Source organism: Esox lucius, chromosome 8 (genome assembly GCF_011004845.1).
Source record: "Esox lucius isolate fEsoLuc1 chromosome 8, fEsoLuc1.pri, whole genome shotgun sequence".
In the NCBI taxonomy this organism is placed as follows: Eukaryota; Metazoa; Chordata; class Actinopteri; order Esociformes; family Esocidae; genus Esox; species Esox lucius.
In genome coordinates, this window is record NC_047576.1 from 37465334 (window position 1) to 37493228 (window position 27895).

At 42.9% G+C, this 27895-nt stretch overlaps 1 protein-coding gene and 1 long non-coding RNA gene across 3 annotated transcripts in view; both read left to right on the plus strand.

The window, feature by feature from the left end:
- prkacba (protein kinase, cAMP-dependent, catalytic, beta a) overlaps positions 1-27895 on the plus strand; it is a 207692-nt gene that overhangs the window by 54102 nt on the left and 125695 nt on the right. For both annotated transcript variants that reach the window (XM_029121453.2, XM_029121454.2), the window contains exon 3: positions 20014-20142. In XM_029121453.2, coding sequence (XP_028977286.1) covers positions 20014-20142 — 129 coding nt within the window. The remainder of the gene's footprint in view (positions 1-20013; positions 20143-27895) is intronic.
- Positions 10372-13092, plus strand: LOC105008846. Its single transcript, XR_827706.3, has 3 exons — positions 10372-11191; positions 11270-11335; positions 12066-13092. It is a non-coding gene; the product is annotated as an uncharacterized LOC105008846 (long non-coding RNA).

Genomic DNA, 27895 nt, shown 5'->3' on the forward strand with positions numbered 1-27895 from the left:
AGGTGGCTTGGGCATCTTTTTCGGATGCCTCCGGAACGCCTTCCTGGGAAGGTGTTCCGGTCCCGTCCCACCGGGGAGGAGACCCCGGGGAAGACCTAGGACACGCTGGAGGGACTATGTCTCCCGGCTGGCCTGGGAACGCCTCGGTGTCCCCCCGGAAGAGCTGGAGGAAGTGTCTGGGGAGAGGGAAGTCTGGGCATCCCTGCTTAGACTGCTGCCCCCGCGACCCGGCCCCGGATAAGCGGAAGAAGATGACATGACATGACATGACGGTTTAGTTAATAATAATATGACCTTTTTAGAGATGGTGTCATGCTTTCAAGCCTCAGTAGCTAATCTATGCTCATGTAACTAAGTTAATTCTGTTTTCAATGACTTGCTAATATAATGTACAATGACTTGCTAATATAAGCAAATGTTTAGTGGAATGCAACACTGCATTCCACTAATTATTTAGTCAGAAGTAATTGCTAAAAGAGCCTCAGTCTAAACGAGTGTTAGTTCACCTTATATCTTTCTGGTGACATGAACCTTATATAGCCAATGCTTTAGCTATTAAAAATGTGCCTTTTGTAGAGAGGGTGTTGAGTTCAAGCCTCAGTAGACAATCCATTCTCAGTGGTTAAGTCATTTCTCTGTTTTCATTTGTTTCTACAATTCCACTTCTGAGGGCTAAACTTATTAATTGCATCTTTAAATTGGAGATGTGGCAGTTAAATTAAAATCTGAGTTGTAATTTAACAACAACACATGGGCCTGTAGGCTATATGCCCATGCCCTAGCAAAGTCAACATATTGTTACTGTAAGAATAGGGAGGGTATTTTCCAAATAAATAAAAATCTGGAAAGATATTGATTTTATTGTTGCCACCTTTTGATCATCAAAATTAAACAATTCTAAGATAAATAGTTTGCCTAATCATTGATGTTAATACACATACTGAAGTGAAGATACCTTTGAAAATGATAATGATTATCTGTTCAGACCCCATCTTACAACAAGCAAAAGTTGAATTCATTAATATGCTCTGCACTGGGGAAGACTGAAATTTCCATTCAGTTATATTTAATATACGATTAGGCTATATTTATTATATTCTGAAAATTTCAAACAACTACCTAGTTGCATTGTTTTGTGCTTAAGGTGTTGTATTGCTCTTATAGCGTCAGACTTCTGAAGTATCCATCTTTATCGGAAATGTCCTGAAAATCATTACAATGTAACATGCAAGTAAATTCAATTGAGCCAAACAGCGGCAGCATAACAGCCATTACACAATATCTGTTGTTCTTTTTCACTCAGTGAGATTACATTTGGTACACATGATCAGGGTTGTGATTTTACTTTGAGTCAATTATGTTTCAAGTTGGCCACAGGGGGGCACTTTAGGAGAGGAAAAACCATATTGCAACAAGGGATGTAAGCTGAAAATATGTGCCTTCTGGCTTGTAGTAGTTTCAATGCTGAAAACCGCTAAATGCTGCTTGCAGCTTTAATTTGTAGTTGTTGCTGTAGTTTTCAACTAGCCTATATACTACAACAGGATGATAGAATTCCTGAAAGAAAACAATTCTGGGGACACCGCTGGGGTTTAGCACTAATTTAAGTTTATTTATGTTCAAATAATGGGAAAGAAATTGAACTAGAAATATATTTTATATGTTTATCAAAAGAGAGATCATGGTCAGAGTTATGCCAAAGTCTCAGTTTTTTGGGATTTGACTACCACAGCCGAGGTTCACTGTGAGATCTGACAACAAATCTATGTTTCTTGGGTCCTAAACAGAGCATTTAATTTTGTAAGTTTAAAACTAAAAAGATATCAACCACGTCTTTATGTTTGAAGCATATGCTTCCAGTGTAGGGCATTTTGGGGCTTTGCCACGTTTAATCAAAATATACCATGTGTCGTCTGCATAGCGCAAAAAAATTTACATTCTGATTCCCAATGACATCCCCAAGAGGCAGCATATACAGTGAGAACAATTGGTTACAAATCTGGATTAGCCACCAAAACCTGCCTTTGATTTGTCAGACATCCAAACATGTGAACGGAGATCTTTCTGATTAATACACTGAACAAAATTATAAATGCAACACTTCTGTTTTTGCCCCCATTTATCATGAGCTGAACTCAAAGATCTAAGACTTTCTCTATGTACACAAAAGGCCTATTTCTCTCAAATATTGTTCACAAATATGCCTAAATCTGTGTTAGTGAGCATTTCTCCTTTGCCCAGATAATCAATCCACCTCACAGGTGTGGCTTATCAAGATGCTGATTAGACAGCATTATTACACAGCTGTGCCTTAGGCTGGCCACAATAAAAGGCCATGTTTTTTTATATTGTGCATCGCTTTCATTACAATGCCTTTTAACAATACCCTGATCAGCGGCTCACCAGTGGCACCCGACGGCGGCTAGACGCTTTTATGCACTAAACCCAGCGGGATGCCTCACGCCCTAATATTAGGTTTTATATATAATAATTTTGGTCATATCACAAATGACAATGAACTGAATAAAATCTAAACAATCTATTTCAAATAGTGCAAGATGCATACAAAAAAAAAACATGCATTATACAGCAAGCATACAAAATAAACATGTGCAAATGAATTGAAATAAACAAATTACAAAATTAAATAGTGCAAGAAAACTTGTCCAGCAACAGATAGTAAAATTACAGTATTTGAATGTAAAAGTACAAAATAAACATAATACAATACAAAATAAACAAGGGCTAGAATTACAGTAATATACAAAAGTATGACCTAGCAGCAATCAATAGTTATAGAATCATAGATACATCAGTGCAATAAGCTTATGAATGGTGGCATAACACTACAACTACAGTCAGAATTAAAAACATTCACACAGAGCTATAAAAATATTAAGAGAATAATGCAATTTTTAAATATACATATAACAATGTACATAGCAGCAGTAAAAAAAAAAAGAAATACAGTACTGCAGCTTAGCAGCAATATTAGTTGTGCTGGATATTAGTTGTGCTGGGAGATGTCGTGGCAGGTCCCTTGTACCGCCACGACATCTCCCACCTGCACGGTCAGCGGCCCCTTTCTGGTACCTGGGGACCTGGTTCTGGACAGCCTCGTCAGTGGCATCCCGGTTGGAAGGATTCTTCCTTATGGCTCCTGTAATATAGCTTATACCTTACACATTTTGAACAAGAATTGTTCCTGAACGAAAAAACCAAGTCATACTACAGCGTGGGATTCCTGGCAAAATGGCGATTGTCTTGACTTACGTGCAATTAAAATTCGCTATAGCGCCATCTACGGACACGGCGGTGTTTAAACACAGTAAAGACCTTTCCCCCATGAAGCATTAAAGTTGAGGCTATAGGCGAGTACCATGCAGTGGAAAATGGCCATAATTTTGGGAAAATATTATGGTAAGCAATGGCGAGAGACGGCTGTTTCTATGTGTTTACTGGACATATCTACACAAAGGTCCTTTACACAATAGTGCAAAAGTCAAAGTCTATTTTATTTATAAACTACCAATGTTGACCAAAATTCTGTACACTAGGTTTACTAAAGTTAATACAAATAATCAGTACAAGAATAAAAGGTGTACAATAGCATCTCTTCTGGAAGAAAATGGCAAAACAAGCAGATACAGCAAATCACAGCGCACGCCCTCTCTTCGGCGGCTAGCCACCAATGTAACGCAGCCGGCCGTTGGTGGAAAGCCGTCTGAGATGCAAATTAGCTTATGCAAATTGAGATCATGAGAAAAGTGGCAAAAGCTGATGGCCCGCTGGCTGTATGACATTATAACCTCCTGCAGCCTACCAGCAGCAAAACACTGGGGACCCGCCATCGATTGCTCACTGGGGAGCCATCAGTCAAATTAGGTCTGTACCGCTAATGTGATCATAAAGTAAGCATAAGGCAAGAGTTGATCAGGATATTGATTTTGGCCTGTGGAATGTTGGTCCACTCCTCTTCAATGGCTGTGCAAAGTTGCTGGATAATGGCAACACAAACAGATACAGCACAAGCAGATCATAATAAAGTAAGCATAAGGCAAGTCATCACGATCAAGTGACATCCTCATCAGCGAAGTGCATACATTACTGCCTCTACTCTTGGCCAGCTAGTGAAAGTGATAGCTTGTTGCTCCACAAGCAAACACATTTCCAGGCAGACCTCTTTCATTTTAGTCTGACAGACTAAACAAACTGGACAATTAGTTGTCTACTTAGCAATGAATGAAATCGGAAGAAACGCGAGAAAACAACTAGTTAGCAGATTACACAGCTACTGCAACGCTTTCCTTTACAAGACTGAGTTAAGCAAAAAAATGTCCTCCACAGCTGATGTGCTTGTCTATCAAGTTATCCCGACAGGGTAGCTGTTGTCATCTAAAAGATTTTACTAACATTTCACAAAATAAAATATATAAAACTCTAAACTTATAGCCACAGTTTTTCTTACTCACCTTGACATCTTTATCGCTTTCAAAGAGCAAGGATGTTTTTAACCAAACAACACATAAACAATGTCGTCTAATGTAAAAAGTCGTGGCCGCTTTGGCGCTAGCATTTGGGAATACGACATCCATGGGAATACAGTAACAGTCTTTTATCAGGTAGATTTTGTGTTATTTAAACAAATATTACTGTTAAAGAAACATGCCCGTTCAGCAGACACTACAGTGATTTAAATGAAGGCTGTCGACAGCATAAAAAAGAAACATTGATTATAGAGATCAAAATATCAATAAATTATTGTGAAAAAAATAATCGTGATTTTACATTAAATTGGGTATTGGCAAAGCACCGGCGTAGGAATTTCACGACGGCCATGTCGTTGTGCCGAAAATCATTACATGCCCTACGGCCACCATGGCCTTTGTGCTCCTGCTACTGTCAAAATATCACGGTCAGCAGTTTGTGGTTCTTGAGTTTGTTTGTAGTTTATAACTTAAAACAACCACAAGAACGGACTATATGCAGGTAAGCAAGCAAGCAAGCTAGCTAGTTTTCGATAGATAGTGGACGTATTTAGTGCTTACCTGAATCAAACCTCTCTGTTTTGGAAGGTGTGTTCATGAGCAACTGGGAGGTGGAAAAGTTCCAACCTCGAGTGGGGAAAATACCGGACAATACACCTGAACGCTTTTTAAGGAGCTCCGAGAAGTAATGTTAGGTTTGACATCACTCAACATGGCAGCGTTTGTGGTGAAAAGTTAAAAAACAAAAATGACTTGCTCTGCGCACAAATAAGTCACTATATTTGTTAATTTAGGTTGTACTCATTAGCGCAGGTGTTTGTGATGTAAAAGGATACTTTGTGGTTTACTTTTGGGTAACTGAGGTAATGTCCCAGATAGCAATGAGTCGGCGGGCCGGAGGCGGTCCTCCAGAGACAGTAGAAGCGTCAGAATGTCGTAATTGCAAACACGTTTGCCGGCTCACCGCCAGCCGCCTTCGTTCTGCAGCCGGCCCGCGGGCCAACCGCCATTCAGCCGCCGTTATACCGAAGGCGGACATTCCGCGGCAAACGCTATTTTTGAGCGATCTGCCACTTTTATGTATATATATATATATTTAATAGTTATAGCATGCAGTTTATCAAGAATAATGATTGAGCAAACCAGACAAATTTCCATTTGGCGTTTTAACCTTTTCATGCGTGAGTTTCAAATATTCCTTACCGACCCCCCAGCGTGAGTTTTTTTGTGCATGACTTCAGTACTCTCTCCAGCATTTGAACTCACGCCAGCATTTGAACAGTCACCTTGCTAGGTAAGGAACACTTTATGCATTGCATTGCAAGCTTCTCTCCTTGACTCGAATTCTAAGAGCTGCAAAAGTTGGTTGATTTATAACTGTAGCTAGCTAGAAAACGTCAGCTAACCGCTAGCAAACGTCAGCTGCCCGCTAGCTAACAAATCGTGACCAGTAATTCAGTGCAGTGAAAATGAATAAATTATATAAAATGCATACAACGGGTAACGTAACTTCTAGAAAGTTTTTGCAATGGTTTTGATCGGTAGTAGTCGCTAATATAATTCGTTTTTGTGTATTAGTGTTGGCTGTCTGTTGGTACGTAAGTAACACTACTTGTCCCGATTTGAATGCTTTCTACCTGGTTAATATCATAGTATGGTCTTGAAACAATTACAATCTGGAAATAAAGTTATAAACACTGTTTGAGCTAAATATGAGTAAATAACAGCGCGGTCTGACCAGCCATTGTTACGTTACTTGTAGCTAGGCATGCTAATGGTGCGTTCTAAACATGACGTTCTAATCACACCAGTGTGATCGTACGCTTCAGGGACCACTCTAGCCTGATCACACTGGTGTGACCGTACGCGTCAAACAGTTAATCCCACATTTTAAAGTACAGTAACTGTCATTGAAACAAGATGAGTCAGATCACTGAAATATAAATAACAGGCAGAAAAAAATATATAAATACACACACTACAGAACATGCAGGTTTCCAATTACATTTTGGTTAAAAAAAAACTTCCTTACAAAAAAAAACTGCCTTTTTTTCCCAAGTAATGAGGATATTTGGTACCAAAGAATGTGCAGGATACCAAATAAATCGAGGTATAACATCACATTTTCAAGCCATTTCTAACAATAGGATAAGTGGTAATAGTTTAGAGTAAAGTTCTGGAGTAGAATAGACCATTATAATGGCATTGCTGACCTGGAGCACAAGATTTACACTGTGCTGTAATAAGATCTGTGTCTCTTGTATCTGTGATAAACAAAACTTGACATATATATAAAAATACGGAGGTAAATACTGTAGTAGAACAGACCATTATAACTGCAATGCTGACCTGTGGCACAAGGATTTACAAGCTATATTTAACAATAGAATAACAGTTAAGCACTGTGACTGAATGAAAAAAGCTCATGTTAAAAACAGTAAGTAGAATATTTGGTACCAGGTAATGTGCAATATCAAGTATCAGTGGTATGAAATAGTATTTCCAAGCTATTATTAATAGAATAACAGTTAAGCACACTGATGGAACGAAAGTAGAATTTTGGTTCTAGTTAATGTGCAATTTCAAGTAACAGGTATGAAATAGGATTTACAAACTATAATAGAATCGTTAAGCACTGACGGAATGAAATAAGCCAATTCTAAAGTTAAAATACTAAGAAAAAAGTAATTTCCACAGTGAACAGGGTGGATTTGGTGAGTGTAGTCTGGCACTTCTGGCTTCTTGATGTTACTGACTGCAGGATAAAGAAAGTGTTCCAGTTGTCAGTGATGCTGGGCTGTCAGAAGTCAGCCTAGGTTTAAGGGGTCGGCTGTGGGTCCCTCTCAGCTGTGCGGCGCCTTTTTCCGCCTTCACGGTCAGATGCTCCTTTCAGGTATCGCGTAACGCACTTACAGGGGTTCCCAGAATAAAATAATAAAGTAGTCAGTCCTGGTCCCTCAAATACTAAACTATGATATTTATATCTAGTTATACTACATGTACAGGTGGCCCCAGTGGGAATTTAACTAAGAACCACAGGTGAACCACAAGTTGTACCTGATTGCCCAGTGCGAGCACACGTCTTCAACATTGTCCCAACTGTCATCCGAAGCTACAAAATGAAAGGCATATGGTAATTCTGAACCAACATTACACACAAAAAAGTACAACTTAAGAAAGAGTGCATGTTCTCACCTGCTCGTGCATTGCCTTCCCTCAGGGCTTGGTTCTCCTCCCTCAAGAGCTTGGTTTTCATTCTGGAGTCTCTGGAAATCTACATTAACCTGTCAGGGATAAGGCCAAAAAAGTCAATTTCCGCCTAAAATGATGTACCCAAATCTAAATGCTTGTAGCTCATGACCTGGTACCATTTGAAAGAAGACACTCTGTAGTTTGCAGGAATTATAAATGAATGCAGGAAAGTATAACACAATAGATTTGGCAGAAGAAAAAACAAACCAAAAACATGCGTTTTTTTGTACAAAATTCCTCATGTTTGAGTTGCAGTGGGGAAGGCCAAACATGGAATAGTAACCTGAAGGAACTTTCCACTTGATCTACTAGATGTCTGCAGAATCTGGGTAAAGTTTTATGGCCATTTGATATAAAATTAAATTATCAACTTAGTCATTTGTAAAGCAAGCCCAAAATGTCCTTTCCAGATTGGCCACTTTGTGCCAAATTGGCCACTTTGGACACATTATGAATTTTCAAGTTTCTAGAACATACAACAGTGAAAAAGGGATTAATATAAGGGTTACACACTCCCAGGAATGTTGCACATGATGGAAAATTTGCTTTCCTTCATAAAGGTACTAACAGGAGGTGCCACAAGGAGGCGGGTCCAATGATCTAACATGTGGTGTTTGCATCATGTGGTGATATAACATATGTGGTGTTTGCATGATATTTGATCTAACATCATATGTAGTGTTTGCATATTATGTGGTGATCTACCATCATATATGGTGTTTGTATCATATGTTAGATCACCACATATGATGTTAGATCATATGTGGTATCTATGCCTCCTTACACACATAGATAGTAAGCAAACAGTTGGCAGGAGTAGAAAGGAAAAGAGTAGAAAGGAATAGGAGAAAGAAGGGGGAGACTTATCGAATTCTGGGAAATCTCTGAAATGGACAGTCAGATGATGGCGTCACAGTGGGGGTCAAGAGCCAGAGGGACCTCCTGAATCACTGTTGGTTATTCAGGGCAAAATATGGGGATGAATAGGCCATAAGATGTCATAGCCAAATCACAGACAATTGGTTACATATAAGGACATTATGAACTGAAATCTACTATGCTGACGTGACCCAATTGGCAGTAAATGCTCAGGAACAATATGACATAGCATAACATAGCCTAATATGCTAATGGTAATACACTGTATCCATCCATCTTCTTCCGCTTATCCGGGGCCGGGTCGCGGGGGCAGCAGTCTAAGCAGGGATGCCCAGACTTCCCTCTCCCCAGACACTTCCTCTAGCTCTTCCGGGGGGACAAAGAGGCGTTCCCAGGCCAGCCGGGAGACATAGTCCCTCCAGCGTGTCCTAGGTCTTCCCCGGGGTCTCCTCCCGGTGGGACGGGACCGGAACACCTTCCCAGGAAGGCGTTCCGGAGGCATCCGAAAAAGATGCCTAAGCCACCTCAGCTGACCCCTCTCGATGTGGAGGAGCAGCGGCTCTACTCTGAGCTCCTCCCGGGTGACCGAGCTTCTCACCCTATCTCTAAGGGATTGCCCGGCCACCCTGCGGAGAAAGCTCATTTCGGCCGCCTGTATCCGGGATCTTGTCCTTTCGGTCATGACCCAAAGCTCATGACCATAGGTGAGAGTAGGAACGTAGATTGACTGGTAAATCGAGAGCTTCGCCTTGCGGCTCAGCTCTTTCTTCACCACGACAGACCGATACATCGACTGCATTACTGCAGAAGCTGCACCGATCTGTCTGTCAATCTCTCGTTCCATCCTTCCCTCACTCGTGAACAAGACCCCTAGATACTTAAACTCCTCTACTTGAGGCAGGCACTCTCCACCAACCTGAAGTGGGCAAGCCACCCTTTTCCGACTGAGGACCATGGCCTCGGATTTGGAGGTACTGATTTTCATCCCCACCGCTTCACACTCGGCTGCAAACCGTCCCAGTGCATGCTGAAGGTCCTGGTTAGAAGGGGCCAACACGACAACATCATCTGCAAAGAGCAGAGACGAAATCGTGTGGTCCCCAAACCTGACACCCTCCGGCCCCTGGCTGCGCCTAGAAATTCTGTCCATAAAAATTACGAACAGAACCGGTGACAAAGGGCAGCCCATGTTTGAAATTATTGCATACATTTAATGAATTGGACTTAAATGTAACACTTAGTTTAGCGCAAGGTATTAAATACCTCCAGCGTTTTCACCCATATGCTGCCAGGGCAAATTTGCTGCTGGGGGTGAAAAGCTTAGTACTTGACGAGCTGGGAGAACAAACATAACAGCTTTAATTTCACTGCAGAGATTGCATATTCAGTAATGAAACAATAATTGAACTGTGCAAAGCTAATGGAATGTACAACACACCTCGACACCTTTCATCCAGAAAGTAAAGTGCCCTAATGAAAAACAGATGGCTCTTACTTAAAACAGAATGTCGCTGGTGCCTACGTAAATAGTATCTCAGTACTCTCTATACCAGTGATAGACCGTACCAGCACCAACCCCAGTCATCAAGGCAAAGCGTGGCTACTTCAAAGATTCCAAAGTATAAATACATTTTGTAAAGAAAAAGATGAATACAAGATTCCATTTTATTTCATAGTTTTTATGTCTTCACTATTATTTGACAATGTGGAAAATACTTGTTTGAGTATGTGTCCAAACTTTTGACTGGTACTGTATTTGCTGTAATATTCATGTTTTGGGTATCTCAAAGTGTGTTACCGAAATAGGTGCACCTTAAATTGTCATCATAGTTTAATGTTTATCATTGGTCATTAGGGTGTTATGCTACAGTGATTACTTTTCAATAAGAGCCTTAATTTAACGATCAAAGAACTCATGTTTAGAACTCATGGCTGAGCGCTACCAGAACATACCAGGAGCAGCACAAATACCCGCCACTCCAACATGTCAAACCTCAAGCCAAATTATGCATACTCCTCACTCCATTCCATTTTCACTCTGCAAACATACTCTGGCAGTGAGAAATATTGTTCAGTTGGCCTGTCACCATCAATGTTCTATTCGCCTTATTCACCTACGTCACCCTCTTAAAACCAAAATGAGGCTGAGGAGTACGGAAATAGCATTGGACCACTGGATACCAGCAATGTCGACTCACTTCTGCCTTCCCAAATGTACCTTTTCCAAAAGAAAGACATCTTTTAAAGGTCAAACCTTCCATTGTTTCTCAAAAGATCCTGTACTTTGCTGTGAATATATTCAAAAATAAGAAGAGATCCTGGTCGCCATTTCAAGGTAAGATGTAAGCCTAAATAGCTACGTCTTGATTAACCCGAAACTGTCCTCTCGTTTTAACATACATCATTAGTAACTATAAAACAGTAAAATACATTTTATATCCAACATTACAGATCCACGTGGACACAAAAGTATGTTTAGATCACTTCACATAAGAGTCTTTCTTGAAGACACTGGCTGGCATGTGAAAGTTGAAGAAGGGTGTCGTGCCAACTTTGTTTGCCTGGACTACAAGGTATTTCAAGGTTAAATTCCACAATATGTATTTTGGACTGATTTTCATGTTACACATTTTCTGTGTAATGCTTTCCAGTCATGCAACCACTGCCGTTGGTGAAGAAGAAGTCCTGCAGGTTGATTTGAATTCCAATGAGTTGAGGTAAATAAGTGTATCCCTGAGCAGAACATGTTTTATTCCCTACACTGGGTTCCATGAAAAGTGCCTTATCAATATTACGTGAGCTTAGAATTATAAGGTTCCAACTGACATTTTTGTTGAAACTGAGTTATAACATATACAGACCAATTAAAGCCATTGAGCTATTTATGTTTAGCTGTGCTAGTTTGTGTGTCAGCTAGGTGACTTGGGATGGTTCGCAAATGTAACAATACCATTATAAACATTGACATTTAACATTTGTTAAAAAGAGATAGCAGTAGAGAAGCGTAAGTTGAAGCATAGTAGTTACCTATATTGCTGTTTGTCAATGGTAAGCAAAGTTGATAGCTTAATTAGATAGCTAACCCAGTAGCTTGCAAGCTAACCTCTGTTAGCTACCCGGTCCTAACTCACTAGCAAACTTACATGGTCCAGTTACCTATGGTGAGTATAGCTAGCCAACTATCTGCACATCTAGTTGCTAAATAGCATGTTAATCACCACTAGATGTGCAGATAGCTGGCTTTGTGGTAACTAGTTAATGATATTGTCACCGCTAGCTAACTATTTAGATACATATAAGAGCTTTGATTACAACATTTAGTAGTAATAGTTCTTTCCCTTTAGGCACTTCATGGAAGTATACATGTGAATTACCTCAGATTGGAGACTGATCACTAGTTTAAATTGTGTTCTCCTAAATATGTGTTTTTTTCCCTTGCACTTCCAGTGAAAAGACCCTCCACACCCTGATCATGATTATGCTGAATTGCCACTGGAGCAAATTGAGGACGCCCACAAGACCATCAACGATTAAGCAGAATTAATAGCACTGCTTCAAGACAAGCAGTTTCTCCTTTCAAGATTCCAGGGCGACGATATGAACTTGTTTTACGCAGGCTTTCCAGATTACAACACAAAGCAGTGTTTAGAGCCCTACAGCCTACTGCAGAAAACATGGTAGGGTGGAGTCAAGCACAGTGACTAAGGCAAGCTGATGTGGAAATTCTATGGCAGGGGTTTAGCAATCCTTTTTATTTTTCCTTTTTATTTGTCATCTGAAGCAAGGTTTTCCTGAACAGGACCTTGCAGTGCGCTTCGATGTGTCACTCAACTGTAACCTGGACAAGCTTCCTACATTTCATGTTAGGATCACTTCCAATTTGGCCTTCGAGAGAAACGAACATATCCCTCCTTGTTTCTAAAGCACTTTCCCACTTACAAGAGTTATATTAGACTGTATGGAAATACATGTGCACACACCTAGCTCAAAACTCTGAAATATACTCTCACTACAAAGGTAATACCACCTTTAAGAGCCTAATTGGTATCTCTCCATCAGGTGAAGTGACATTTGTCAGTGACCTGTATACAGGTTCGATATCTGACAAGGAGATAAGAGAATCAGGGATCCTATCTTTACTTGAGGAAGGCGATGAGGTCATGGCTAATAAAGGCTTTCTCATCAAGGACCTTCTTTCAGAAATGTCTCCCTGGTGATCCCACACTTTTTAGGCCCAAGTGAACATTTCAGCCCAGAAGAGGTTAGACAGACACAAGCAATAGCCAGACTTCGCATTCATGTCGAGCGTGCCATTAGGAGGATCAACGAGTATTACATATTTGATAGTCTTACCAATGACACTAGTGGGCTCTAAATTAACTGTTTTTGCCCTCTTATATATCTTCCAAGGCCCTCTGTTCTTAAGAACAGTTCTCTTTATGGAAAGGTTTGATAAAATATAAATTACACTGAAGGGCTGTTTTACAGTTACATTTTAATTTTTTATACACTGTATAATTGTCACAAAACCTGTGAAAAATAAAGCACTATTTCTTTAAACTGTTCATCGATTATTTTATGTACAAGGCAGGTATGTAATACAAAAATTTCAAGTATAGATTTCATGTTCTCCCATTCTTCAGGGTTGAAGTAGACATGCTCCAGGTGATGGTCCTGTTTGCACTTGAAAAATAAATCTTGAAATTTCATACCAGTTATACTGGACTTATCTGTCCAACCATCTGGAAGTAGTACTCATGGATGGTCTTCAGAGTGTAGGTTCCATCAGCCTTGCAGTACAAGTATGCACAGTCTTTGAAACTGTCCTTGTCTGGACACTTGATTTCCAGATGTCCGTAGGTTGGTGCTGCACTAAGGTCACTCACTTTCCTGTCAGGCGAGGCACAGGTATGGGGCATAGGGGTTAATCACAAATCCACATGGGTAGACTTAATTTACAGTGATATCTTTGTACTCAGCAGCAGCACCTGGCTCCATTTCTAAGCCTCTCTTCATCGCTTTAGTTTGTGTGCAAAGTTTCTTTTTCATGTTGGCTGCCAAACTGTCAAAGTCTCAAATCCTGTGAGCAGATTCTCTTGAAAGATGATGATGTCAGTCGTTTGGCTCGTACTTGATGCCAGGTCTTGCTATTGCTTTGTCGTCTGGTTTCCATTTCTAGATGCTCTGCATCAGACTGTGACAGCCAGACCACCGTAGTAATATGCTTCAATATCATCTAGGACAGTGCTAAAGGAACATGGCTGTGGTTGTAGGGGAAGTTGAGGGCCATTTTCACTGGAAATGTACAGTGGACTGTGAGTTTGGTAACTTAATACAGAACCCCGTGGAATGTCCCCAAAGTATGTGGAGACCAGATCAGCAGGCTCCTTAAGATTAGCTTCCAGTAACTTCAACATCTGGCTCTTACTTAAACAGATTTCTGCATAGATTCTCTGTAAATTCAGCAGTAGGTAATGGAAGTGGCACAGGGCAATACAAATTGGAGACGATCCCCTCAGAGTGCATTTGTTTTCTTTTTTTTTCTTTGGTGGTGTGTTGGTAATTGGTGGTTTGATTTTGGATACTGCGACAGTTCTAACTGCTCTTGGGCTGAGACCTAATATCCTTGATGGAACATGCCAGGCTTAAGGCACAGATGTATTGCTTGCAGTTGGGGGGACAGATGTATACAAGGGCGTAGATTTGGTTTGAACATTGGGGGGGTTTAAAGTTGTGTGCTGCCTGTTTTTTTTTTCATGTGTATTGTTATTGGATCATCTTTCTTTCTTTCTTTCTTTCTATATGCTTTAACTGATTACAAAATCAACATATACAAATATGAAAGAGACAAAATTTAGACATTTATTTAGAGATTTTTACATTCCATTTTAATGCATTTAATTTTTTTAAAGGGAAACACATGGGCTCTTGAACAACTGTAAACATTAAATTTAGATACACCACTTGCTCAAAGGCACAGAACAGTGATTATGATTACACAGTTTAAATGAAAGCTCCAAATATCTGCTTGCGTCTCTCACAACCAACAACAAATTCTTGAGATCCGCTTTTAGAGTAAAATGCCCAATTTTAATTTGACGATTGCTTGCTGATAAAAAGGAAATTAGCATATTTAGACCCGACAGCACTCACCATGAGAGAGAGACCTTTCCAGTGATATATGATATGACAGGGTACAAACAGCGATCGCACGGAGCAGCAAGTTGATTTAGAACGACAACTTTTGATGAATTTAGGCGAAATCAAGAGACTCAAATAGACTAGAAATGTAGTAAAATAAAGACCTAATGTGTATTTTTGACTTTTTTTACACCACAAGTCTGAAAGAAGTCATGTTATTGAAGACAAATAGCCCCCATAGAGCCCCAAATCTCAACATTGACCAGTGAAAAAAACGATGTTTTTGCCTGCCGTGTCTCGCCTTAAGTACAGAAACCGCCAGTAAATCGTTCATCCATCCAATTCGTTAAAAAGTCAGATTAATTTAGGAAGAAAACAAACACCGATGTGAATACTTTTGTCATTGATAATTACAGACACTATTGAAAAATGAACTAGCAAAACAGACGGCTGATTTGGTAACTTGTTATACTGATAAGTGAGCTATAAGTTAAATACATTGAAATGGAGATTAGCTAGCTAAAATATATCTGGTTTCACTGGTGTGTACTTAGCTATTACACAATATTCTCATACCTCATTCTCAGTACATGGTTGTTGTTTTTTTACATCCCTCTCTGACCAGCAGTTAAATAAAGTCCGCTGTGCAGCGCTTCTCTTCATTTTTGAACGTTACCCGTCGTCGTGACTCGTGTGCTCTCCACTCGCGTTGTTTTGGAAAAAGTGCGCCTTGGGCGTTACCAATCGGTTCAATGGAGGGGAGTATTATTATTATTTTTTTTCCTATTTGATTATGACAAACTCATATTTGAGTAGGAAAAATTATTGTTACAAAATATATGAATTCTTCATACTTTTCATTTGATCTACTGTAATTCTCATGTCGAAATATTGGGGGGGTTGTAACTGATGGATTTGAATATTGAGGGGGTTACCTCCCCCCCATCCCCCCCATAAACTACGCCCCTGGATGTATACCCCATTTTAATGTAGTGGGCAAGTGTGTAGAGCAGTCCTTTCAGGTGATTGCATTGTCCCAAGCCAGCTTTGCAGGTGCAGGTTCTCTTACCAATGAATGGGTGCTCCAGGGACATCTCCACCTGTAAGAATAATCAAACATGTTTGAGAACACATTCAGAGATATGTATACCAACTTATTTGTTTTAGGCAAGCAAGTGTTATGTAACACCTTAATTTACATTTGAAGAGTACCTTCCTGAACTCTACACTACTCTGTGAACTGAGCAACCCATATCTGTAAACAAACTTAAACACTTATTTAAGCTAATAACCAACAGTAGCATCCAGCCCAGTCTTGCTTGGAAACAAGCTATTTTGATTGATGGTTCCAATACACTTTCAGCTATACATCAACTTCAGATTTAATTTTAGTAGAGCAGGGAAAGGTGAACAATTGAAAATGAACATTTGAACGTTTAGCAAGCGGATATGTTCTAGTAGTGGCACCACTCAGTAAACTGAGCAGTTTATCCACAATCATGATACCTGAATGTTGTAAGGCACCTCATTTGTACACATTGAGTGAGAAGACCTAGCTCTCACACTGAGTGTCTCGCTCCTCTTGAGTGTCGGTGAAATAAGCAAATTTTAGCACTCAACAGAAACAGTCTGGTGTGGTTACATATGCTAACATCGACTAGCATTAGCTCCTAACGTTGTAGTGTGAAGTTCAATATATTAGCTAGCTAACTAGCAACATTTTGAATCCAGCAAACAAAGTCGGTCACCATCCATGCATTACCTTCCACGTCATGCACATATCCCTCGATCCAGTTACTTTCGTAACTCCAGTTCTATGAGTGGAGCGTCACCCATAGGGTTCATATCCTGACCGGTCACTGACTGATTTTTTCTTGTGAAAAAAGCTATGTCGGGAGGCAGAATGTGGTATGACGACCTATTTTATAGCCATGGGGCAGATGGCCATGAGAGGTGTGATTTGCATATTTAAATTTTCAGTGCCTGCCTATTGACCTCTTTTATAGCCATGGGGCAGATGGCCATGAGAGGTGTGATTTGCATATTTAAATTTTCAGTGCCTGCCTATTCAACAGACTGTTTCTGTTGAGTGCTGAAACTTGCTTATTTCACCGATAAGTGTTTAAGTTTGTTTGCCTTGGGGCCACCGTGACACACAAAGAGCTGTGGGAAAGCACATACTGTGCAAAGCGCACACCGGACACAAACGATGCAACCTCTCCTCACTCCCGCATGGGGAGGAGGAGAAAACGGCCACAACACCATCTTCATGGAACAAATCGACACCTTGATCACCTTGTGCAGAAAGGCCTGGTTAGTGTGATGGCAATTTCTAAAGTCCAAATAGTTCTATGAAAATGGTAGGTAAGACAGGAGAAATCAATTACACAATAAACGGTTTAATATACTTGCAAGGACAGAGTACGGATGGTTACAAAGTAACAGTGGATAGTCTCTCACTCAATATAGCTCATTCAACCGTATATATCACATAGGAAAAAGGGGTGTGGTAAGATGCTGCCATCTGTCTCATGTCAATCAAACACATTTCCTTTGTTCTATCACACAAGTCAAATGCTATCTTCCCCCACCGTATCCTTCCTGCCATAAGTAACTTCTTCAATTCTAAGAGTTCCAACCGAACCCGAACAGACAATAGATGTCCTGATGAGTTATACAGATGAGGAGATAAAGAGTAACCATTTCATCAGCTGATACCAGTCAATGATACCCCCTTGGCAAATACCAGATCCCCCACATTCCTCTACCTATCTAAACAATGGGACTCAAGTCCTTTAATCAGTAAGAATGCATCAGGCTTCAGAAACTTCCCCAACATTAGGGAGCAACACGGCCCTGCTACCATTGCTGTTGATGGAGAGACAGCCAGGCTGCGTCGACAGCGCACAAAGGTCACTGACCCTCTTAGCAGAGGTCAGAGCCAACAAAAGCGCAGTTTTAAGGGACAGCATCTTCAACTGTATCTGATCAATCGGTTCAAACGGCGTGTCACACAGCGCCTCCAGAACCAAAGCCAAATCCCACTGTGGCAAGGTCCACCGAGCCACCGGCCGGAAACAGCGGGACCTGACCAGAAACCGTTTCACCAAGGGATGATTAAACAAAGACACTCAGTTGATCCCTTCATGACACTCTGAGATTGATCAAACGTACACTTTGAGTGTGCCAGGGGATTTTTGCTGCTCAAACATACGCTGCAGGAACGACAGGACACTGCCCAAGTCACAACAGAGGGGGTCAACCCCTGCGTCCTCACACCAGCGGGCAAAAATACCCCAATGACCACCCTCGCGACCTCCTCAGTCTCGCTGCAGCAGCCTGGCCCTCTCAGGAGCCAGGCCCGTAGCGGCTGACCCGGCACAGGGAACGCCCTGATCATGTCGTTCGCCTGCGTCAATGCCCCGTGGCGGTAAGGGATCAGCCACGGCGTCCCTACTGCCTTCAAGACGCCACTCGTTGTCCCACATTGAGCTCTCCGGGAATGTGGAGGGCCCTCAGAGACCTGAGGTGCACGAGCGCCCATTCCCAGATCTGCACCGCTAACAGGTGGAGGGGCAGAGACCTGACCTCGCCCTGCTTGTTTAAGTAAGCAACCGCAGTGCGATTGTCTGTCCACACCAACACGTCCCGACCCTGCAGGGTCGGTGCGAAGTGCAGTAGCACACGTCTGATCGTGTCCAATTCCAGCCAGTTGATGTGGTGCTCCGATGGAGACCAAACCCCTTGACTGGCACGTCCCGCCCCAGCCCGTCAGGGACGCACCCGTAAACACTGGGACCTGAAACGACACTCTGCCCATGGGAACCCCACGTAGCAGAGTGTGCGGCACTCTCCAGAACGCCAGGTCTGACTCCAGAGAGCTCTGGACCTTGACCAACCATCGCTGGTGACGCACCAGATCCAGATGGAAGCGGGCGAACCAGCGCCGAAGGCCCCTCGTGCAGCAGGCCCAGTGGAACCACCGCGTGGGCTGATGACATCAAGCCCAGGAGCGGCATGACCGCGTACACTGACACCGTATGTAACAGCCGGACGTGGGCCAAGGCCCACAGAGTGGCCTCTGATCGTGGATAACTGGAGCACCAGAAATACCACCAGTTGACAGGGCTGAGGAGCGCTCTTTTTCCAGTGAGCTGAGTCACCAACCTGAACGTGTGAACCCGGCCTGTTCCGCCGAGTGCGCCTGATCCAAAAGTTCATCCAAGTAGGCCAGAACCCTGACACCTTGACACTTCAGCGGCCCCAACGCTGCCTCCACGCACTTGGTGAAAGTGAGGGGGGCCAACACGTATCCGAACAGATTCCGCATGTACTCGTATGCCCGGCCCTGAAAGGCAAACCGCAGGAACTTCCTGTGGCACGGCAGGATAGGAACATGGAAATAGGCATACTTCAGGTCGATGCTGATGCAAAAATCCCCGGGGTGCACGTACTCCAGGAGACAATTCGTCGTTAGCATGTAAAATGGTTTCTTAGATACGTTCAATATTTTCAAAATGCGCAGGCCCAGAATCGGCCTCATGCCCCCCCGTCTTCTTGGGCACCAGGAAGTAAGGGGAGTACAGCCCCTTCTCCACCACTTCCTTGTCCAGAAGGTCCGCAATCTCCTACTGTAGGGCAGCGACCTTCAAAGGAGACACCATCACGGTCTCTACGACCCCCGAAAACAGGGGAGGCGGGCAGTGGAACTGCAGCGCGTACCCCTTCCTCAGCGTCTTGTCTAACCAGCCCGGCAGTGCGCATAGCCGACGCCACTCTGAGTAAAACAGAGAGTGCGGGCAAGCACGCAGCTGGGGAGCTGTGGCCAGCCACTGACTGCACGCATCACCTGGGCCGAGCCGTCCATCTCCCCATCCGTTACAGCCGTAACCATGGAGACAGAGGCTCCAGCAGGTGGCGCAGTCGAGCATAGCTGGTCTGACACCACAGTGGGGCGAGCAGAGAACTCCACCTTGCCCAACAGAGCAGCTGCCCGAGCCCACAATAGTACTGGAAACCAATCCTGTTCTTAATATTTAAAACGACCACCAAAATTTCCTAGTATCTTAATAGTTTTGTTTGGGCTTTTTTGAAGCAAACAATGAATATATGCCAAATGCATATGAATATATTATGTTATTGTCTGTGAGTTCTGCTAGTACATGGACTGCTCTGCTATAATAGTGAGATTATTCTGGCTACATGTCACTTCACTGTTTGCTGTCAAATATAACAGATGTGTTTTCTTTCTTAGAGCACAACTGGCCTGGATGAGTTTGACAGGCTGAAGACTCTGGGCACTGGCTCTTTCGGTAGAGTTATGTTGGTGAAACATAGTGGAAGAGAACAGTTCTACGCCATGAAGATTCTGGACAAACAGAAGGCGGGTATCTTGCATTAACATTGTGGAAAAGTCAACTTTTAAAGAAAAATTCTAAAGAATACTCTGAAACAACAATAAACTACTATTTAAATGTATTCATTGCACAGGAACAAGAAAACAGCAAAGGGCAATGAGTTGTTCTAACTTCACATTGTTGCTGTTTCACCTTATATACAGCCCAAATATTATGCCTTCTGCTACAGACAATACACATACAAAGGGTCGATCGATTAATCATTTGGTAGAATATTCAGCGCCGATAGGATGTTTTACAAAGTATTGCTATCGGCAGAACTTGGGTCCGATAGTGGCCGAAGGCTGTGCAGCCTCTACTGGTCACTTGCGATGAGCCGGAGGCTCTATACATGAAGTCAAAGTAATGTCACTGTGTACTAAACTTGATAATTTGTATGTAAATGAAAGTTAATTTTAGGACAGCATTATTTTTATGAGCATGATAAAGTTATTGGTTATAGACTTACATCATTAATGCATTACACTGAAGATAACTGCTGCTCTGCCGAAAGCATGTGCTCTCTGTTTTGGTAGCAAGCATGTTTTTTGGTTTTTTATATTTGGCTAGCTGTAGGTGTCAGCCTAGCACAACTATGGGCCAATGACCATATCTGATCATTTGGTGGCCACTTTTGCTGAAAATGTGTGTGTGATTAACTCCTGACAGTTATCTAAACAACTGTTAAAGACCCCATAGAATGGCACTCTTGCTTGATTTTATGACACACGAGCAGTGGCACAGTGCGCTGGAGAGGGGCTGCCATAAATGTGCAACAGACTTTAAATTACGTTTTGCAATGTAGACTAAATCTCAGAAAGCAATTCTCCACTCCATGAAAAAACCTTCAACGCATTATTCTGCCGATAGGGTTAGAAAATGTGGGCTAAACCTTGCGGTTCCAGGGTAAACATTGAATCAACTGATTGCACAGCAAGGCTGACAAGTGGCATTCAAGTAGTACTGGTTTTCAGTTCATTTCTCCCCACAAACGTTCTCTTTCGAATATATAATGCAACACTGTCAACACTGACCTTGTTCACCATACAAGACGGAGGAAAAACCAAACAAAACTTACTCTAAGAAAAAGCTATCCCTTCCTGTTATCCCGTTATATTCCTGTCACCCACAATAGCCCATAACACTGACTCTAAAATATATAGTAGAACATGAACAATATCTAAAAAATCACCAAATGTTTTGTTCTCACTTTGCCTGCTTAAGTAACACTAGCATCTACCTGACATAATCACTTAGCCCCCAGGGCTTTTCCGGACCCTAGTAGGGGCTCGTGTGTTCAATGGCACAGTTCCCTGTGATGGCACAGGTAGCAACTCATGGATTGTGATTTCTGGATGCTGAGCGCCTTAGTGGCTGTCAAGAGTGAGTGAAACCAGTCTGCCACACAGTGCAACAGGCACCAGCAAGCGTGTCCCTACCCATGGGCAGAGTGTGTCCCTACACCAGCTGCGTGGAGTTCCCATGGGCAGAGTGTCGTTTCAGGTCCCAGTGTTTACGGGTGCGTCCCTGACGGGCTGGGGCGGGACGTGCCAGTCGGATTCAGTCAAGGGGTTTGGTCTCCATCGGAGCGCCACATCAACTGGCTGGAATTGGACATGATCAGACGTGTGCTACTGCACTTCGCACCAACCCTGCAGGGTCGGGACGTGTTGGTGTGGACAGACAATCGCACTGCGGTTGCTTACTTAAACAAGCAGGGCGAGGTCAGGTCTCTGCCCCTCCACCTGTTAGCGGTGCAGATCTGGGAATGGGCGCTCGTGCACCTCAGGTCTCTGAGGGCCCTCCACATTTCTGGAGAGTGGCGTCTTGATGGCGGTAGGGACACAGTAGATTATACAATCCTGTACAGCGAGCTCATCGCCTCTAGGGATGTAAGGACACAGCTCCAGGCAAACATCACTTTTAGACTTACACCAGCTGTTTTCAATCTAGCTGCGTAAAGAAAACAGTTCTTGACACTAGGGACATTCCAAAGAGCACCCTTAGATGCTAGCGTAGTAGTCAAAGCCTGATGATCTGTCCTCAGTGTGAAACGTGTGCCCCACAGGAACGTTCACTATTGCTGCAACGATCAAACACAGGCCAATGCTTCCTCCTTCACCACTGAGTATTTGCGTTCCGGTGATGAGAATGAACGGGAAACATGCAACAGTGCGTTCTGTTCCGTCGGGGTGCATCTGGGTAAGAACGCCACCCATAGTCTGATGCATCGGTGGGTACAATAGTAGGAAGAGCAGGATCCAATATAGCTAGGGCAGAGTTATTAACGATAAACCGTTTGACATTCTCAAAACTCTTTTGTGCAGCTTTCATCCACGTCAGGGGTGTCCAAACAGTTCAATGGAGAGCTGAGTGTGTGCAGGTTTTCGCTCTCACCTTGTACTTGATTGAGTAATTAGGTTACAAATTGGTTAGTTTCTACCCTCACATGGTTGTTTAGGTATGAACTGGGAACCAATTTATAGGAAAAACCAAAAACCTGCAAACACTCAGCCCTCCGTGGAATTGTTTAGATACCCCTGGTCCACATGAACGGACCATCCACTCTGAGACAGGCGCACAAGTGCTCAACCTCCGTAGAGTTATTTGGAACTAGGGTTGCAGGTCTACCGGTAATATTGACATTCCTCAATACCCAAAACATTTAAATGGTACAGTATCATATTTATTTTATTTTTGGTACCACAACACGATGGCGCTATTCAGCTAAGTTTGGTAAACGTTCAGCCTGTGATGGCTGTTCAGCCTGTGATGATTTGGCACCTCATAGCTTTGTTATATTACTGTTCTAAAACTAATTGAAAAGCAGAGCATTAAGAGTGAAATCTGGCACTATTTTGCATACAAGTCTAACAAAAAAGGAGAACCAACAGACCTAAATTCACCAATTTGCAAAAGATGCTTCAAGACGTGTGCCACCTCAGGAAAGAATATGTCCAACCTGGCTAAACATCTGTCCCTGGCTCATCCCTAATTACAGGGAATTTAAAGATTGACAGGTCAGTATGATAACAAACATTTCAAGTAAAGTGTCAGGATTACTGCCTTGTTATTTATTCATAATATAATGAGTTTTACATTTTTATCCTTACGCCAGGTTCACACACATTCTCTGTGAGCAACGGGTGAAACCGCATGACTTGACAAGGAGGACGTGTGAAGTGAACCTGACGTATAACAACTGACTACATAAATTACAACAATTAGTTATATTATTGCCTTAAGTAAAGAAAAGTTGTAGTCAACGTGGATTAGTGTAAGTGTTGATATTGTTTAAGGGTATATTTAATGTAAAAAAAAAAATGTTAGCCCTTTACTCAACCACATGTTGTTCCAAATGCATATGATTTAATTTGTGACACAATATTATTCCAACATGTCTCATCATTGAATGTAATCATATTTAAATTGGGCAAAATGTAAAAGAAAATCACAATAACAATTTAGATAAGAATTATTTCATTCTATTTTTTCAAATGGTCTGTGGACACAAAATATGATGTCTGACGTCTTTGGATGTTATTGATTAGCATCCTCTTTAAAGTTTAATGTATAATCATTATTATTATTCATGATTACATATTTTCATTAGTCTTCTTTTTCTCACCCACAGATAGAAACAAATGGAATCAACACACCGAAAGCTTCAGAACCTTTATTTAGTCATCCTAGTATTGCAAGAGCTTTTAAAAGAAAATATGATAGCAACTCCATTGACGCAAAACGACTTAACAGGGCAGCTGCAGAGTTCTTATGCATGGACCAACGTCCCATTTATACTGTTGATTAACAGGGCTTCAGAAACCTTTTGGAAAGGCTAGACTCAAGATGCAGTTGTGCTCATAAATATGCATACCCTGGCAGAAATTGTGACATTTTGGCATTGATTTGAAATTATGACTGATCATGCAAAAAAACTTATAGTAATCCAATGAAGCCATTCATACAACATAGTTGTTTGGCTCCTTTTTAAAGCATAATGATAACATAAATCATCCAAATGGCCCTAATCAAAAGTTTACATACTGTACCTTGTTACAGACACACAAGCTGACACACAGGTAAAAATGGCAATTAAAGGTGAATTTCCCACACCTGTGTCAGACTCTGGACAGACCGGGAAAGCCCAAACGGATAGTGCGGGTGAAATGGGAACGTCTGGAGGAGGCCCCCATCCGAAAGATCTTCAACTCACACCTCCGGCTGAGCTTTTCTGGCATCCCTGTGGAGGTTGGGGGCATTGAACCTGAGTGGTCGATGTTCAACGCCTCCATTGCCTACGCTGCGGCGGGGAGCTGTGGTCTAAAGGTCTTAGGTGCATCAAGGGGTGGTAACCCTCGAACACCCTGGTGGACACCGGTGGTCAGGGAAGCCATCCGACTGAAGAAGGAGGCCTTCCAGGATATGTTATCCTGGAGGACTCCGGAGACGGTTGCAGTGTACCAACAGACCCGAAGGGCTGCGACCTCTGCTGTGAAAGAGGAAAACAGCGGGTGTGGGAGGAGTTGGGGAAGCCATGGAGAAGGACTTTCGGTCGGCACCAAGGTGCTTCTGGAAAACCGTCCGCCACCTCAGGAAGGGAAAACGGGGAAATATCCAAGCTGTGTACAGTAAGGATGGGACACTGTTGACCTCAACTGAGGAGTTAATTGGGCGATGGAAGGAACACTTTGAGGAACTCCTAAATCCCCCTAACACGCCCTCTATAGTGGATGCAGAGCTGGAGGCTGATGGGGAAGCATTGTCAATCTCCATGGCAGAAGTCACTGAGGTATTCAAACAACTTCACAGTGGCAAAGGCCCGGGGATTGACGAGATCCGTCCAGAACTGTTGAAAGCTTTGGGTGTGGAGGGGATGTCTTGGATGACACGCCTCTTCAACATTGCGTGGGAGTCGGGGAAAGTGCCTAAGGAGTGGTGGACTAGTGTGGTGGTTCCCCTGTTCAAAAAGGGGGACCAGAGGGTGTGTGCCAATTACAGGGGTATCACACTTCTCAGCCTCCCTGGGAAAGTCTACTCAAAGGTACTGGAAAGGAGGGTTCGACAGATAGTCGAACCTCAGATTGAAGAGGAACAATGCGGATTCCGTCCTGGTCGCGGATCAACCGACCAGCTCTTTACTCTTGCAATGATCCTGGAGGGGCCCTTTGAATATGCCTATCCAGTCTACATGTGTTTTGTGGATCTGGAGAAGGCGTATGAGCGGGTCCCCCGGGAGATACTGTGGGAGGTGCTGCGGGAGTTTGGGGTGAGGAGGTCCCTTCTGAGGGCTATCCAATCCCTGTACGTCCAAAGTGAGAGCTGTGTTCGGGTTCTCGGTAGTAAGTCGGTCTCGTTCCAGGTGGGGGTTGACCTCTGCCAGGGCTGCGCTATGTCACCAATCCTGTTTGTAACTTTTATGGACAGGATATCGAGGCGTAGTCGGGGTGGGGAGGGGTTGCAGTTCGGTGGGCTGGGGATCTCATCACTGCTTTTTGCGGATGATGTGGTCCTGATGGCATCAAAGGTCTGTGACCTTGAGCACTCACTGGACCGGTTCGCAGCCGAGTGCGAAGCAGTTGGGATGAGGATTAGCACCTTTAAATCTGAGTACCTCCTCCAGGTAGGGAATGAGGCGTTACCCCAAGTAAAGGAGGTCAAGTACCTCGGGGTCTTGTTCGCGAGTGAGGGGACAATGGAGCGGGAGATTGGCCGGAGTATCAGAGCAGCAGGGGCGGTATTGCATTCGCTTAACCACACCGTTGTGACAAAAAGAGAGCTGAGCCGGAAGGCAAAGCTCCCGATATACCGGTCAATTTTCCTTCCTACCCTCACCTATGGTCATGGTTGGGTCATGACTCAAAGAACTAGATTGCTGGAATGGGTTTTCTCAGAAGGGTGGCTGGCTTCTCCCTTAGGGATAGGGTGAGAAGCTCAGCCATCCGTGAGGAACTCACCCTTGTACGAACTGCATCGAAAGGAGCCAGTTGAGGTGGTTCAGGCATCTGGTAAGGATGCCCCCTAGAATGTCTCCCAAGGGAGGTGTTCCAGGCACGTCCAGCTGGGAGGAGACCTCGGGGTAGGCCCAGGACTAGGTGGAGAGATTATATTTTGACACTGGCCTAGGAACGCCTCGGGATCCCCCAGTCAGAGCTGGCAAATGTGGCTCAGGAAAGGGAAGTTTGGGTTCCCCTGCTGGAGCTGCTGCCCCCGCGACTCGATACCGGATAAGCGAATGAAGATGAGATGAGACAAATATGACCAATTCCCCAAGGGTATGCAAACTTTTGAGCACAACTGTATGTACAGTCTGTACTCCGTATGCTATTATGTTGTTTGATCATTCAAGTGTTGTGCGAAAACAGTAGCACAAAACGAAAGGCAGTTATTTATAACTCTCAGACCTTTATTCAAAGAAATGTATTGGCCAGTTTGACCTTAAGTCTAAATAAACTCAAAATTATGTATTGCATAATTCCTGAGATATAAAATATTGATTCCCAATTCCCTTAATGGAATATATTATATAGGGGTAATTTGTAGTGTAATTTGTTGTTAGATTCTGTCCAAGTTTGATCCATGAAAAAAATAAATACAACCGGAAGTCAGGGGAGAGCCACCTTCATTCAGCATGAGTCTATGATGTTGACCTTCCATTTTTCTCAAATTTTCTCTCTCTCGCATAATTACAGAGGCAACACAGTCTTTTATGCCAGGATACATAGGAGGTGGCCAGTGGTCATAACCAACCATTGCAATACCCTCCAATAAGAAAGGTTTATCCTACAACAGACCCTTGTATGGTATGTTCCAACCTATGGTCAATGGACCTATCCATATAGCCTATGTCAGTTACATGGGCAACTCCTAGAAGGAGGTATGGACAGAATGTATGGACAGGACGTGTGGGGCCCATCAGTAACAGGCAACACGTCCTATCTATGGTCCTTTTTTCAGAGTTAGTCAGCACATCTGTGTTGTGTTAAGTTTCTCTTGCCCATTTCCTATCAGGGCTCTTAAAACCGGTAAAGCCCTTTAACCGCATTTTCTATCAATAGTGCTGATTTGTCTGTCCTTGAGTATAAGGCCTAGATGTTTGAGATTGTGAAGTCTCGATTTGTATTCTTCTATAGAAGTAGCAACAGTCATGGCATTGAGTTTTAAGAAAGCTGGGCAGCTCGCTTGGGAAAGCTGACATGCATCAAGATAGCACACCCTCAGCACCTCCTGTGAACATGATGGAAATAAGTTCAAAATAATACTAAGAATTTATGTGCGGTGTGTTTTAATTTATAGCCTAATAAACGAATGAAAATGCTATAGTGTGTGTTGTTTCAAGTTATTGTTTTAATGTATTCCTGTCCTAAGACCTGAACACCTTATTGTGTTCTTCAAATTAATTTGATATTTAAAACAAACAAATCCTGTAATTCAGTTTTTCGCATTGCGTATGTGGCTGCGTTGCTGCAGACCAGTCAGAGTGCCCATGCTGACCTCTATCCACTGCCGAAAGCGCCTACAAGGGGCACGTGAGAGTCAGAACTTGACCACGGAGCAGTGAGAAAGGTGGCCTGGTCTGATGAATCATGTTTTCCTTCACATAAAGTGGATGGCCGGGTGCGTGTGCGTCACCTGGAGAACACATGGCACCAGGCTGCACTATGGGAAGAATACAAGCCGGCGGAGGTAGTGTGATGCTTTGTGCAATGTTCTGCTGGGAAAACTTGGGTCCTGCCATTC